The sequence below is a fragment of the Bufo bufo genome, chromosome 1 (genome assembly GCF_905171765.1).
Source record: "Bufo bufo chromosome 1, aBufBuf1.1, whole genome shotgun sequence".
Taxonomy (NCBI): domain Eukaryota; kingdom Metazoa; phylum Chordata; class Amphibia; order Anura; family Bufonidae; genus Bufo; species Bufo bufo.
The window spans coordinates 824,027,521-824,044,312 of record NC_053389.1 but is presented as its reverse complement, the minus strand read 5'-3'; the positions used below and the strand labels follow the sequence as shown (position 1 = coordinate 824,044,312).

At 43.5% G+C, this 16,792-nt stretch overlaps 1 protein-coding gene across 1 annotated transcript; it reads left to right on the top strand.

The window, feature by feature from the left end:
* Positions 1-12,098: 12,098 nt before the first annotated feature.
* Positions 12,099-13,722, top strand: LOC120989555 (olfactory receptor 6B2-like). The gene is made up of 2 exons (XM_040417745.1): positions 12,099-12,212; positions 12,775-13,722. The coding sequence occupies exons 1-2, from the start codon at positions 12,099-12,101 to the stop codon at positions 13,720-13,722; spliced, it is 1,062 nt and encodes a 353-aa protein (XP_040273679.1).
* The last annotated feature ends 3,070 nt before the right edge of the window (positions 13,723-16,792 follow it).

Below are 16,792 nucleotides of genomic sequence, written 5' to 3'. Positions count from 1 at the left end.
CCAGAATATAACAGCAGTATTTAAAGTTTGTATTTGACTGAAAAATGCAGCAAAGGCCTCAGATGTAGGGTCTTGCAAAAAATTGGTGTTTTTTTTAAACCCAGAATATAACAGCAGTATTTAAAGTTTGTATTTGACTGTCACAAATGCAACAAAGGCTGCAAATGTATTATCTTGCCCAAAATGGGTGTTTTTTTTTTAAACCAGAATATAACAGCAGTATCTAACGCTTGTATTTGACTGTCACAAATGCAACAAAGGCCGCAAATGTATTATCTTGCCCAAAATGGGTCTTTTTTTTAAATAATAGAATATAACAGCAGTATGTAATGCTTGTATTAGACTGTCAGAAATGCAGCAAAGGCCGCAAATGTATTATTTTGCCCAAAATTTGTGTTTTTTTTAAACCAGAATATAACAGCAGTATCTAACGCTTGTATTGGACTGTCAGAAAGGCCCCAGATGTAGGGTCTTGGAAAAAAATAGTGTTTTTTTTAATACCAGAATATAACTGCAGTATTTAAAGTTTGTATTTGACTGTCACAAATGCAACAAAGGCCGCAAATGTAATATCTTGCCCAAAATGGGTGTTTTTTTAATACCAGAATATAACTGCGGTATATAACACTTGTATTGGACTATCAAAAATGCAGCAAAGGCCGAAAATTTATTATCTTGCCCACAGCGGGTGTTTTTTTTAAACAAGAATATAACAGCAGTATCTAACGCTTGTATTGGACTGTGACAAATGCAGCAAAGGCCCCAGATGTAGGGTCTTGCAAAAAATGGGCGTTTTTTTAAACACAGAATATATCTGCAGTATCTAAAGTTTGTATTTGACTGTCACAAATGCAACAAAGGCCGCAAATTTATTATCTTGCAAAAAAGGGCTGTTTTTTTTAAACCCAGAATATAATTGCAGTATTTTAAGCTTGTATGTCACTGTGACAAATGCAGCAAAGGCCCCAGATGTAGGGTATTGCCAAAAATTGGTGTTTTTTTTAAACCCAGAATATTATTGCAGTATTTCAAGCTTGTATTTCACTGTGACAAATGTAGCAAAGGCTCCAGATGTAGGGTCTTGCAAAAAATGGGTGTTTTTTTAAACCTAAAATATAATTGACAGAAAAATGCACCAAACGGATATGCCACTGACTATACTGGCTAGTCATAAATGCAGATATTAAAAGCTGAGACTTTCGCCAATATATTCCTGTCAGGAAAATATCGGAGCCCATCATTGCACCACGTCACGGTCACTCAGCATGGCAAAGGGTCCTACCACTACGCTACCTATGGTGTGAACACGGTCTGAAGGCGATGTAATCCAGCTCGCAGCCAGGCTTCCACACAAACGCCTAGCAGGACAACTAGTGCAATGTGAACAAAGCCAAGACTGCAAGCCACGCCCATATCAGACCCTGTGATGGAGGTCACCAGGTGCAAAAGAGTGTTTGAATGCCAGGTAACGACACATGCACTACATATAAAACAAGACAAAAACACAGAAATATAGTGGCAATACTGGAGGAGCGGCTCAACCCCTAACACTGTAGCGTGTTTTACATTGGGGGAGCAGCCCCACCGCATGTGGACCGCAGCAAACGACTATCCCCAGCAAAAAATGCATACGGTGGAGGATGTCGGCGCGGTCCACATGCACCACAAGGGCATCCTACACAAAACGGAGCATTGTGCGGATGTAAATACAATCATATAAATCACAGAAAAATGCACCAAACGGATATGCCACTGACTATACTGGCTAGTCATAAATGCAGATATTAAAAGCTGAGACTTTCGCCAATATATTCCTGTCGTGGTGCAATGATGGGCTCCGATATTTTCCTAACAGGAATATATTGGCGAAAGTCTCAGCTTTTAATATCTGCATTTATGACTAGCCAGTATAGTCAGTGGCATATCCGTTTGGTGCATTTTTCTGTGATTTATATGATTGTATTTACATCCGCACAATGCTCCGTTTTGTGTAGGATGCCCTTGTGGTGCATGTGGACCGCGCCGACATCCTCCACCGTATGCATTTTTTGCTGGGGATAGTCGTTTGCTGCGGTCCACATGCGGTGGGGCTGCTCCCCCAATGTAAAACACGCTACAGTGTTAGGGGTTGAGCCGCTCCTCCAGTATTGCCACTATATTTCTGTGTTTTTGTCTAAAATATAATTGCACTATTTAAAGCTGGTATTTTACTGTGACAAATTCACATATGCTGTGCTGGTGCACTGAATTTGCATAAAATGGCCACCAATGCCCACCTAACTAACAGACGGATAAAAGATCTTTTTCTGTGTCACTGGGCTCAGGGCAGGGTAAAAAAATTGTGCACTGCACCCACAAAACAAAATCGCTGTAGATCGCTGAGTTAACAAGCACTTCAGATTAAAGATTCTTTCCTATTCTCTCCCTCACAGCAGCAGCATCCTCTCCCTACACTAATAACAGCAGAGTGACGTGCAGCGCTACGTGACTCCAGCTTATATAGAGGCTGGGTCACATGCTGCACTGGCCAATCACAGCCATGCCAATAGTAGGCATGGCTGTGATGGCTTCTAAGGGCACACGAGTTAAACGCTTGTTGATTGGCTGCTCTGCAGCCTTTCAAAAAGCGCCGTTAACTTGCCGAACACCAAACTCGAACTCAAACTTTTACTGAAAAGTTTGGGTTCGGGTCCGGGGTCCAAAAATCCTATATATTGCTCAACCCTATATATAATACAGATAGTTAGAGGGAGATAGTCAGTAGTGTTGATCACGAATATTCGAATAGCAAATTTTTATCGCGAATATAGGTACTTTGAAAATTTGCGAATATTTAGAATATAGTGATATATATTCGTAATTTAGAATATTCAAGATTTATTAATTGCGAATTTTCATAATGCTAATTTTTATCGCAAATTTTTCAATTGCTGAGTAAAAACATGATTCATCCCTGCTTCTTGCATGTGGGCCAATGACACATTGGCCACAAGCAAGAAGCAGGGAGGAATCCTGACTTTAAATGGGATAAATTATGAATATTCTAAAAAACAAATATATAGCACTATATCGAATATATTAGTTTTTTTGAATATTCGTAATATTTTAAAACAAGAATATATAGCAATGTAGCGAAAATTCGAAAAAAATCGAATATAGAGCAAAATAGCTAATATAGTGCTATAATCTTCTTTGTCTAATAGTTGTAATTTTTTTCTCATCTGGAGTTCAGATTGGAAAAAAATTACAATTATTAAAAAAAAATTATAGCACTAAATTAGCTAAATTGATCTACATTCGTTTTTTTCGAATATTCGCTATACTGCTATATATTCTTGTTTTAGAATATTACGAATATTTGAAAAAACAAATATATTCGATATAGTGCTATGACTCATTGGCCCACAAGCAAGAAGCAGGGAGGAATCATGTTTTTGCTCGGCAATTGAAAAATTTGCAATAAAAATTAGCATTACGAAAATTTGCATATTACGCGATTATTACCTTGTCGATTTTTCAAGTAAAAAAAATCGTTGAATATAACGAATATTCGAATTCGCTAATTCGAATATGACCCCTGTCGCTCATCACTAATAGTCAGTGTAGGTTAGATAGTGATATAGTGTAGCTGATAGGTACCAGTGCAGGGTGTTAGGTAGTGTAATAAGAATTAAAGTTTCTCTGCTGTCCATACATACATGCTACAGACACAGTGCTGTGATATCACAAAAATACTTAGTGCACCAATCAGTAATATCTACTGAGTCCTGATAAAATATGAAGTTGCATGTATTGAGCAGAAAATATGTGCATCATTAGTGCCGATTTGAGCAATCACAAAAATAATGAGTGGAGATCACTAATTCTAGAATTTGCGAATTTATTGCGAATATTATGCAAAAAATTAGCTAAATATCTCTGTCATTGTGCCGCTATGTGGTCTCCTAAAGCTGCTGCCACCTCCAGGTTCTGTCATTGTGACACTCTTCGACCTCCTGATGCTGCCGCCACCTCCAGAATCCGTCAATGTGCCGCTCTGTTATCTTCTCAGTTCTCATGCTGCTGCCATCTCCAGACTCTGTCACTGTGCCACTCTGCGGACTCCTGATGCTGCCGTCACCTCCAGACTCAATCCTTGTGCTGCTCTGTGGTCTCTTCATGCTGCTGCCACCTCCAGACTCTGTCATTGTGCCGCTCTGTGGTCTCCTCATGCTGCTGGAACATCCACACTCTGTCATTGTGCCGCTCTATGGTCTCCTCATGCTGCTGCCCCATCCACACTTTGTCATTGTGCCGCTCTGTGATCTCCTCAGTCCTCATGCTGCTGCCATCTCCAGACTCTGTCATTGTGCCGCTATGTGGTCTCCTAATGCTGCTCCCACCTCCAGACTCTCTCATTGTTTTACTCTGCGGCCTCCTAATGCTGCAGCCACTTCCATACTCTGTCATTGTGCCGCTCTGTGGTTTCCTTATGCTGCTGCCACCTCCAGACACATTCATTGTGCCGCTCTGTGGTTTCCTCATGCTGCTTCCACCTCAAGACTCTGTCATTGTGCCGCTCTGTGGTCTCCTCATCCTGCTGCCACATCCACACCCCTTCATTGTGCCGCTCTTTGGTCTCCTCATGCTGCTGCCACATCCACACTCTGTCATTGTGCCGCTCTGTGGTCTTCGCATGCTGCCGCCACCTCCATACTCTGTCATTGTGCCGATCTGTGGTCTCCTCATGCTGCTGCCACACCCAGACTATCTTATTGATTTACTCTGCGGCCTCCTAATGCTGCCGCCACCTCCAGACTCTGTCATTGTGCCGCTCTGTGGTCTCCTCATGCTTCTGCCACCTCCAGACACTGTCAATGTGCCGCTCTGTGGTCTCCTCATGCTGCTGCCACCTTCACACTTTGTAATTGTGCGGCTGTTTTGTCTCCTCATGCTGCTGCCACCTACAGACTATGTCATCATGCCACTCTGCAGCCTTCTGATGCTGCCACCACCTCCAGACTCTGTCAATGTGCCACTCTGTGGTCTCCTCATGCTGCTGCTACCTCCAGAATATGTCATTGTTCCACTCTGCGGTCTCCTCATGCTGCCTCCACCTCCAGACTCTATCTTTGATCCGCTCTGTGGTCACTTCATGCTGCTGCCACCTCCAGACTCTGTCATTGTGCCGCTATGTGGTCTCCTAATGCTGCTGCCACCTCCAGGCTCTGTCATTGTGCCACTCTGCGGCCTCCTGATGCTGCCGCCACCTCCACACTCTGTCATTGTGCCGTTCTTTTGTCTCCTCATGCTGCTGCTACATCCACACTCTGTAACTGTGCCGCTCTGTGGTCTTCTCATGCTGCCGCCACCTCCATACTCTGTCATTGTGCCGCTATATGGTCACCTAATGATGCTGCCACCTCCAGACTCTCTCATTGTTTTACTCTGTGGCCTCCTGATGCTGCCGCCACCTCCAGACTCTGTCATTGTGCCGCTCTGTGGTCTCCTCATGCCGCCACCTACCTCTAGTCTCTATCTGTGTGCCATTCTGTGGTTTCCTCATGCTGCTGCCACCTTCAGACTGTCAATGTGCCGCTCTGTGGTCTCCTCATGCTGCTGCCACCTCCTGACTCTGTCATTGTGCCACTCTGCGGCCTCCTGATGCTGCCACCACCTCCAGACTCTGTAATCGTGCTGCTTTGTGGTTTCCTCATGCCACTGCCACCTCAAGATTCTGTCATTGTGCCACTCTGCGGCCTCCTGATGCTGCCACCACCTTCAGACTCTGTCATTGTGCCGCTCTGTGGTCTCCTCATGCTGCTGCCACCTCCAGACACTGTCATTGCCCAGCTCTGTGGTCTCCTCATGCTGCTGCCACATCCATAACCTGTCATTGTTCCGCTCTTTGGTCTCCTCATGCTGCTGCCACATCTTGACTCTGTCATTGTGCCACTCTACGCCCTCCTGATGCTGCCACCACCTCCAGACTCTATCATTGTGCTGCTTTGTGGTCTCTTCATGCTGCTGCCACCTCCAGACTCTGTTATTGTGCCGCTCTGTGGTTTCCTCATGCTTATTCCACCTCCAGACTGTCATTGTGCCACTCTGTGGTCTCCTCATGCTCCTGCCACCTCAAGATTCTGTAATTGTGCCACTCTGCGACTCTTGATGCTGCCGCTACCTACCTCTAGTCTCTATCTGTGTGCCACTTTGTGGTTTCCTCATGCTGCTGCCACCTCCAGACTCTGTCAATGTGCCGCTCTGTGGTCTCCTCATGCTGCTGCCACCTCCTGACATTGTCATTGTGCCACTCTGGGCCTCCTGATGCTGCCACCACCTCCAGACTCTGTAATCGTGCTGCTTTGTGGTCTCCTAATGCCACTGCCACCTCAAGATTCTGTCGTTGTGCCACTCTGCGGCCTCCTGATGCTGCCACCACCTCCAGACTCTGTAATTGTGCTGCTTTTTGGTCTCCTCATGCTGCTGCTACCTCCAGACTCTGTCATTGTGCCGCTCTGTGGTCTCCTCATGCTGCTGCCACCTCAAGATTCTGTCATTGTGCCGCTCTGTGGTCTCCTCATGCTGCTGCCACCTCCACACTCTGTCATTGTGCCACTCTGTGGTCTCCTCATGCTGATGCCACCTCCAAATTCTGTCATTGTTCCACTCTGCGGCCTCCTAATGCTTCCGCCACCTTCAGACTCTGTCATTGGTGAAGAACAATGCATTTTCCAGCACGATGGAGCACTGTGACATAAGACAAAAGTGATAACTAAGTTCACATTTTGGGTCCATGGCCTGGAAACTCCCCAGATCTTAATCCCATTGAGAACTTGTGGTCAATCCTCAAGAGATGGGTGGACAAACAAAAACCCACTAATTCTGACAAACTCCAAGAAGTTATTATGAAAGAATGGGTTGCTATCAGTCAGGAATTGGCCCAGAAGTTGATTGAGAGCATGCCCAGTCGAATTGCAGAGGTCCTGAAAAAGAAGGGCCAACACTGCAAATACTGACTCTTTGCATAAATGTCATGTAATTTTCGATAAAAGCCTTTGAAACATATGAAGTGCGTGTAATTATATTTCACTACATCACAAAAAACAACTGAAACAAAGATCTAAAAGCAGTTTAGCAGCAAACTTTGTGAAAACTAATATTTGTGTCATTCTCAAAAATTTGGGCCACGACTGTACATGGATGGTTTGTTGGATTACCTTCTTAGAAGCAGAAGAGGCAGTAGGCACTGACTGGTGCAAGGCTTCCAGCATCTCAACATAACAGTTCCTGAGGACATTCATTCCTAGGACTATTGGAGGGTTGTTGTTATTTTCTTTGACTTGTACCACAATAATGCCTTGACGAGATAGTGTAGTTCCTCCTACTCGAATAGTAGGTTCCCAATAACCAAGTATTGATACGGGTTTGCCATTACTGGCTATGAGACTCAGCCTGGATTCTGGGGGCTGGGAGAGCTGATTTTGGTCCCAGTATTTTTCAAATGCTGCTTGTTGAATGGTAGTGACTTGGGATCCTGTGTCAACTAGGGCAACAAAAGGAACTTCATTTATTTGAAGTGTCACTTCTGGACGGGATCCTACATATCTTGGCATCCAATAGGGATCTTCTGGACCTATTGATTTACCTCCTGAGGGGTGGTCCTTGGCCTCGGGGGTCGCCCGTTTAACTGCCAGCAGGTTGCTTCAGTAGGGCCTGGCTTGTTACAGTACATGCATATAGGGCGCTTAGGGGTACTAGTGCGGTCAGGAGGGCGTCCGCCCAAGTTTCTGGAATAAGTCTCTTTATAGTAAGGAGAGAAGAGCCTTCTGAACACAGGTTTCTCATCCTCCAGCAATAATGTTTTTTTCCATTGTTCTAACTTTTGGTGGACTTTCTCCAGACTTTTAGTCAGGAATTGGACTTGCTCAGTAAGGGCAGCAACTGCGTCAGGAATTGGGGCTTGGGTTGCCTGACTGACGACAGGTAAAGGTTTTACAGGGCTGACCAGGTGTGTTGCTGGCACTACAGCGGATCCAGCAGGTTCTGTTGGTGGATTTTTTCCCAGTATACTGATAGCTAATTCTTTAAAATCTAAGAAGGCAGCACTTGGATGCTGAGCGGCTAACATTCTTAGCTGGCTCTTTAAATTGTCTGTATTGACGCCTTCAATAAATTGCTCTTTCAGGGTTTTGTCCTGATTCTCTGCCTCATGGGGGTCTACTTGCACAACAGCTCTAAGGGCTTCCTGCAAAGATAATGCAAAGTCTCTGAGTGACTCCACGATTGCTGTTTCTTACTGAAGAACCTCATCTTGACCTCTGACACAGTCCTGGGTTCAAAGGTGGTGTAGAGACATTCAAATATCTGCTCCAGTGTCCTCCTCTCTGAGCTTGGCCAGGATTTCACTTCTCTGAGAGCAGCTCCTTCCAATTGCGCAAGGAGAATCTCCATCTGTTGTTCTGGGGATACAGGGTACAAACTGAACACAGCAAGAATTTTCTCTCTAAAGTCTCTTAAAGTGTGAATTTCTCCGGAATATCGTGGGAACCAGGGGGCCCCAAAGTAATAAGGCATGGTTAAAGGCATTAAGCTTGGTGCTGCAGCAATTGATATTGCGCTGGAACCGGCTTCGGCTGCCGCAGGGGGTCTGCGGAGGTCAGGCTGCACGTTATCTTCCTGCACAGACATGGTAACAGCAGGTGAATTATGATTAGGTATGTTAACTATGGTTGTAGACACTTTTGTTCCTGTGCGGCGTTGCTATGGGCAACCGCTATCTTGCGGGTGTATGGCCCTTTAAGGAACTTCGTGCTGGCTGAATACAGTGTTTGAACAGCGCTAGTTTAAGTCTCTGACAGCGCTCCTGGCTATCGATGCTCCCTTATGCTTAGTAGGGGTAAATCGGAGTACTCACAGGTTGGGATCTCTACTTGGGGACGGCAGGCAATGCGATCCTTTCCTCTCCGTTAGTTTTCATGTGTAAATCTCGCGATGTTTAGGATACACGCACGTCACACTCTCCTCCTGTGCGCACCGTCTCACTCTGATGTGGCTGCAGGCAGAGGAGGCGGCGCTGCATTTGCATACAGGGTTGGCCTCTCGGAATTGACACAGCAAAGGTAGGACGGGCTTGGCCAGACAGTTTTGCATAAAGGGCGGTTTTCCCGCTCTTCAGGGGGTGTTACTAACTTATCCACAGTGATGGTGCTGTATTTTTTTTTCAAACAAGGCCTCCGGCGGCCATCTTAAGTGTAAAGAAACAGTCTATTTAATGAAAGCAAGCCATTTTAGTGACACACAAATATCAGCTTTTCTCACTTTTAACACTGCAATTTCTATGCTGGTGACTAGTATAGCACTTCCATGCAATTTTCCAATCCAATACAGTGCACAACAAGAAAAAGTCTCTCAATAAAGTAAAGGGGCTTATTCACATGTGACAATGTCTCAAATGGCGCAGGGGTTAATATCCTGTTCGTGACGCCAAGAAAAGATATGCAGCCAGACAGAACTGCTAGGGCAATACGTGAGGTGCACGGTGGGCCGATGAGGGGCCAAATATTAACACAGTTCATCAGTTTACTCACGGTTAGCAGAAAGCCTCCCTGGGCCGGCAGCACAGTGTTGAGGAAGACAGCACGAAATCCTCCGGGGCACGCTCTGTGGTAGGGAAGCACCAGCCTAGATGGAGGTCGAGGTGCCCTTGATGGCAATGGTGTTTAGGGTGCTTGTGGCGGCTGGGTCCCTTGGTGTTATTTGTCGTGACGCCAGTACCGTTAATGGTGGTACAACCAGTACTAAGAATGAAGTAGACAGTGGTAGGATACAACTCACAACTTTTACTGATGTTGGTTCTAGTTGCGGCATATACATCCAGACAGAATACAGTTCTTTGCAATTTTGAGGAATTCTGTTGATCCACTTTTAATAGGTTTGGCTGGGTTTAGCTTAGCTTGAAGGTTCTGTATTAGTATTTCTGGTAGGTGACTTTGCTTCAGGTCCCTAGTAAACCAGAGTAATTTGGTGAGGTTGCCCGTGGCTAAAGTATCCTTCACCTGGATTCCCAAAGGTCTTTGATGCCTGGATAGTGGCTTTTATCCTTTGCATGTTAATCTTTTCTTTATTTTGTCCCTTTCTGGACTAGACTTTTTGCTGAGCAGAAGTGCTAGATCTGCACTCTTTCAAAACTAACTACAGACTAACTGATTCCTTCCTTTTACACTAGGCCTGACCTAAGTATATATATAGCCTAAGTACCACCCCCATCTAGTGGTGGGATGTATAAATTACACCAGACCAGCCTATAAACAGGGATACAACAGGTGTTGCAATACAAAATGACATGCAGTAGGATAATGCTGTTTCACAGTAATCTTGCAGTTCCCACGTGTCCTGAGTGGGACGCTGTAGATCCACTCTTGGTTTTTTTGGCATTAGCAATACTGATGGATTACTGACCAAATGCTGACCGAGTGAAGGCGGATGCTCCACAGACAGGATCAGTTTTTTGGGGGTTATTGTTCTGACGGATCAGAGGAAGGGCAAAATAATCAGTGACGTCAACACAAACTTACTGCTGACCCCCTCTCCACTCTGTCGGGGGCTCTACTTGTATAAGTGTTTAATAGAAATGGTTCTGTAGACATCTATGTGGAATCAGCTGACGACGGTGTAAAAGGAGTGCGTATCTTCTTATTGGCGCTAACATCGACCTGTAAGGCGGAGTTCACACTTGAGTTATTTGGTCAGTTTTGGCCCCGTGACTGCCCAAATAAGTTAGGTGTGCAGTGATTCTAAGAGCGACGCCTGTCATCTGCATGTCATGCTGACTCACAATATTGTTTCACTACCACAGCAGACTTCCTATGCGTGTAACTGCAAGGCACAGTGTTCTACACAACTATAAAGGCTCTCAGCAACCTGGAAATAGCAGTTTTTTAACGCGTTTCGTAGCGAATATATAATCGGACCAAAGCAATTTTTTTTTTCAAAAATTCTGTGAAACGGCCGAATTTAATTTTTGAAAAATTCGCTCATCTCTAATTATTATTATTATTACTATTATTATTATTTATTTTGAGCATCATATTACAGTTGACAACAGAGTTAAAGACTTGAATCTTTTTTTTTTTGCCTTATTGAATTGTCCTGTGTATTTATTCACTAATTACCGGCAGTTGTATTTTTACATTTCATTATTGTATTTATATTTATATAAGTCTCCACAGATTTATTTTCCTCTATGGGCTTTATCTTCTCTATATCTATGTGAAGCTGCTCAATTTCCTTTTCCTTTTTGGTCTCAGATCAATATTGGAAGAAGACATTCCTTTTAATTACTAGGAAAAATAACATGAATATTGAGGTAAGTGTTATTAGAAGCAAAGCCGGGTTCACATATTTCCTTTTCTAAAATTTCTGATTGGAATCTGCACTGCGACCCCACAAACAATAGAAAATTCACAACAGTGGATTCACAGACGGGCTGCAAATTTCAGTTGTTTCGTTTCACCTTCAATTTTGTAACTAAAAACTGCAGTAAGGTCTGTTTCATAATATGCAAGTTCCTCAGTGGTGGATATCCCTGTCTTACACTTCCTGGGAAGTTATCCGAATAGTAGCCAACAAATTGGGATTAAATAGCCATGAGATTATGTTCTCAAATTTACTCTGATTCGCTCATCCCTAAATGTAATGTTATAGTACATGCTATCTTATACTTAATACTTACACATTCTATTCGTATTCTTGTAGTTTTACCAATCAATCATACTGTATATACAACCTGTTGACCAATAAACAAGTTAGACTACAAAGAACAGTCCTCTCATTTGGAAGACAGGAATGGTTTATGCTGAATGTCAGACTGCACACTGTGTGAACGTGTATGAAGACAGAACAGTAAAACAGATACTGGTCACCAGCGATAGTGGATCTGACTATACGGAGCCACCATCACACATGCGGTCCTGCGTACTAGATTGCAGCGGCTGTCATGCAGTCACAAGAAGCGAGAGTGCAGCCCCCAGCAAGTGCAGCACGATCCAGACCACAATGAAGTCCATTTCTACATGAGTCCACACAGAGACATTAAGCAGCCAGCAAACAGGCACACAATGTCCACTAGCCGGGCATCATCATACAGGACGAGGTCAGAAGAAAGCCGCTCTAGTAAGTCCTCAATAAAGGAAATGGCTGCTCTTGTCTGTGCAGAAGCTGAGGCTGCAAAAGTAGGATCATTAACATAAACTATCCAGGTAAAGGCCTGCAGATGGTGTGGGAAAGACTTGATGAGTGTTATGGGCCAATAGAAGCTATAGAAAATGCTTTCTATAAAAGAATTGATAATTTTCCCGGAATAGTTGGTAGGGGTTACCAGAAGTTCAGGGAACTCGGTGACTTATTGCTAGAGGTACAGGTTGCTCAGGCAGAAGGAGATTTGTGAGGGTTAGCATTCCTGGACACCGCCAGAGGTGTTAATCCGATTGTCCAAAAACTCCATTATAACCTACCTTTACTTGGCTGTCCATGACAGTTCCACACTTCAGTAGAGTGGCCTCTACTCCCCTTATTCCAGTTACAGTACACAGGGTCTCTATTCTTGAGACCGTTTGGACCCCTGACCATAAGACACTTATCATCTATCCCATGTTTATGGGATGTATTTATAATGGGACAACCCCTTTAAAGTTTAATGTCATTAGATATCAGAATAAACACACGTCATGATTTACTTGTGCTAGTAAATAAGCAGGCAACTAATTCCTAACATGTTTATTGTTATCTACGCAGGAGAAGAACATGACTACGGTCACTGAGTTTTTCATTGTAGGATTTCAAAGCAGTGGACATTTAAGAATTGACCTAATCTGTCTCATCCTGATGATATATTGTGGGACAGTATGTGGGAATCTACTGATCATCACCCTGGTGTCCACCAGCAAGAACCTCCATGCCCCAATGTACTTCTTCATCTCGCAACTTTCCATTTGTGACATCTTATTGACAACAGATACTACTCCCAGCATGCTCCACATCCTCCTGAATAATGGGGGGACCATTCCTTTTATTAATTGTATGACTCAATTGTATGTCTTTGCCGTTACAGAAGCTTCTGAATGTCTTCTCCTCACAGTGATGTCTTATGACAGATATGTGGCCATCTGTAATCCCCTCCGTTACACCTCCATCATGACAAACAACCACTGTCTGATTTTGGCCATTCTGTGTTGGGTCATAGGTTCGTCCTGTTCATTCATTGAAATCTTAACAACATCAATGTTGACATTTTGTGGACCAAATGTTATTGACCATTTATTCTGTGATCTTATGCCCTTAATAGAAATTGCCTGTTCTGGTACTTCTACCATTGACATAGTGAAATATATACTGAGCTTTCCTGTACTCCTCATCCCCATCACGATAATTATCATATCTTATATTAATATTATTGTCACCATCTTGCGGTTCCCATCTAATATCAGTAGACAGAAAGCCTTCTCCACCTGTAGCTCCCACCTCATTGTAGTCACCATATTCTTTTTTACTATACTGATTGTTTATATTTTCCCCAAAGGCGAACAAACCTCAAATTCTAATAAGTTAGTATCACTGATATATACTGTATTTACCCCATTCATCAACCCCATAATATACAGCCTGAGAAATAAGGAAATTAAAAAGTCTGTTCAAGAAATAACCAATAAATACAAAATTTGTGGTTATAAAATCTACATATAAAGAAATGTGTCACCACATTTTTTTCTGTTAGTTTAACCCCTTAAGGACCTTCGCCATACATGTACGGCGCTGGTGGACGTGACTTAAGGACATTCGCTGTACATGTACGGTGGGCTGATCGGGCGGGAGCAGGAGCTGCACCTGCCCAATAAGCAGCACTGACCCGGGCAGTCACTGACAGCAGGGCCCCTGCTGCATACACCGACATAGGTGAAAACACAGATGCCGGCGTATTAACCCCTTGTATGCCTCGGTCAAAGCTGACCAAGGCATCCAGAGGGTTTGCGGAGGGTACAGGTGCTCTCCGCATCTTCATAGGGTCCCCGCACTGCAGGGGTGGGGACCCGATGGCAGAGAAGGCAAGCCTGATGCATTCCATAAGCATCGGAACTTGCCATCTACGGAAGCCTGTGAGATCCAGCCCTTAGTCTGACATCCAATGCATTGTAATGCATTGCAGAGGGGATCAGACCCCAGAAGTTAAAAAAGTAAAAAAAAAGTGTTTTTCATAATAGAAAAATAAAAGCCAGTTTCCCAAAATAAAACACATAAAATTGTAAAAAAAATAAAAACCGAAATATTGGGTATTGCCGCATCCGTAACGACCGGCTCTATAAAAAATATTGCATGATTCATCCCCTCACCTGAACGCTGTAGAAAATAAAATAATAAAAAGTGTGCTAAAACAACAAATTTTTTGTCACCTTACATCACAAAAAGTTTTTTTGTTTCAAAAATGCTTTTATTGTGTTAAAAGTGAAAAAATATTAGGTATCACCGTGTCCGTAACAAACAGGTCTATTAAAATATCACATGAACTAACCCCTCAGGTGAATACCATAAAAAAATTAACAAAATGGTGTCAAAATTTTTTGACAAAACAAGACTGCTGAGTGGAGCAAAATACAACGGGGTGCTGATTAATATCTTTCAAGATCTAGCCCCAATGACCCTTCAGAAAAGAAGGACCCTGAAGCCTCTTACAGATTGGCTCAGAAGCCACAAAATTTTATACCGTTGGCAGTTTCCATTCGGTTTAGCCTTTTCTTACCAAGGCAGGAAGATATCCATCAAGTCTCACCTGGACTTAGGCCCTGCATTCGATATCCTGGACATTCCTCCCATAGAGATCTAGGACTGGGACGCTGTCCAAGATCTAACATCATTACCGGAGCTCCCCAGGATTCTGCCATTTGAAACGAGGTGCACCCCCAAGGCCCAAAGACAAAAGGAGAAGAAGAAAAACCAGCCTCTTACCCCAAGACGCATATCTACAGACGTCTTCTGAAACATAGGAGGACTACTTCTCCCTTTTCTTAGCTCCGCATGCTGAGTATAAAGTTCAAAACCTTCTCTTTCTATATCCCTTTTCCCACTTCCCTTATTTACATCTCTAGGTATTCTACCTGACTTTCTCTCTCTTTCGTTTTCCTTGATAATATGCCTAATATATCCGGACTATTATCAAGGGAAATACCCAGCGACACAATGCCGCTCTTTCTGTCTTCCACTATTTTAACTCTTCGAGGTAATAAGTACTCTATTTTGTGTGCAAGGCCTACCCATGCCTCTACAGGGATGTTCCCGATAACAAGGTACCTTGTGACACACTCTGACCCTTCACTTACCCTCCGGTGTACTGCCTTGTGGAGTCCTTAGGGCCGCCAGGCTGTTTTGAGCGCTCAACATTTCCTGGTCGCTGCGTTGCGAAATATCCGAAGGTGACATGCGGTGCGATTTCCTGGCGCATGATGTGGCTGGTACGGGATCGCCCTGCAGCTGTCTTAAATTTGCCAGGTTGTGTTGAGCTCTCGAAATTACATTATATGACGTCCGATGACACATCACCTCATGGTATGTTTCCCAATGCAATAATTTAATGTTCATTTGATGTTATATTGCCATATGGTGCTTTTGATACCTTGAATTTATGTTATTATATGTATTCAGCTTTCTTTGACCACTATGATGCGATTTACCTATAGATATATTTCCAGAGCAATTAGGCTATGATATGTACTCAGCGGTCCCTGACGGTGTCCCGACTACACATTGCCTCTGTGCTCTCTTTTCTCTGCGATGATTCAATGTGTAGCCGGCATCATAATGTCATACTATGTTCGCATCGCCTATGTTCTCTTTTTTTGTATTCAGCGGCCTCAGGCTTAAATTTAGACCACCTATGAAGTGTAAACTTTAGGATGTTTCCCAATGCAATAATCTAATGTTCATCTATTATTGTATTGTCATATGGTGCTTTTGGTACCTTGAAATTATGTTATATTTTGTATTCAGCTTTCTATGACCACTATGACGCGATTTTTCTATGGATATTATTTCCAGAGCAATTAGGCTATGATATGTACTTAGCGGTCCCTGACGGTGTTACCGGCTACACATTGCCTCTGTGCCCTTTTTTTTTTTTTTTCTGCGATGATTCAATGTGTAGCCGGCATCATAATGTCATACTATTTTCGCAACGCCTATGTTCTATTTTTATGTATTCAGCGGCTTCAGGCTTAAATTTATACTACCTATGTAGTGTAAACCTTAGGAGTACCTACCCGGATCCTAAATATCCTTACCTCTAGGGAGAAGCGTCTCGGAGATCTCCATTAACTTAGTGTACTCGTTGATCTTTTTGAACCCTTCTCCCTTATCTCTTTTCACTCCCCACGTCATCCTTGCCGCCCCCTTTACCTCTGTCACTCACCAGGGTGCATCTCTCCCTCTCTCTCTCCTTGTACTGCCCAACTAGATAACCTATTAAAGGAGCTAAGGGTACAACTTGCCCATTCCTATTTACCCTCAATAATATATAGCTTTAGCCTTGTGGCTCCTTTGATATTTGTAATTGTGAACCGGGTCCACAACTGGCGACTGCCACTTTCCCCCTCTCGCCAGGTCCTACAAGACCTATTCTTTATGGTTGCTCTTGTTTTTCTTTTGTTCATTTTGTGTTTGTTTTACTATGTTTTACTCAGGTCTTTCAATATCCAGTGGTGTGTCCATCCGAGGCGGGCCATCTCATCACCGAGGCGGCGACCTTCATTTTCACCATTCCGACTAG

What these genes read in the sequence shown, in the direction of transcription:
- LOC120989555 (XM_040417745.1), top strand. Translation starts at nt 12,099, where the DNA reads ATGTCCACTAGCCGGGCATCATCATACAGGACGAGGTCAGAAGAAAGC. An exon ending in CAGAAGCTGAGGCTGCAAAA is followed by an intron (nt 12,213 to 12,774) that starts GTAGGATCATTA and finishes TTATCTACGCAG; the next exon opens with GAGAAGAACATGACTACGGT.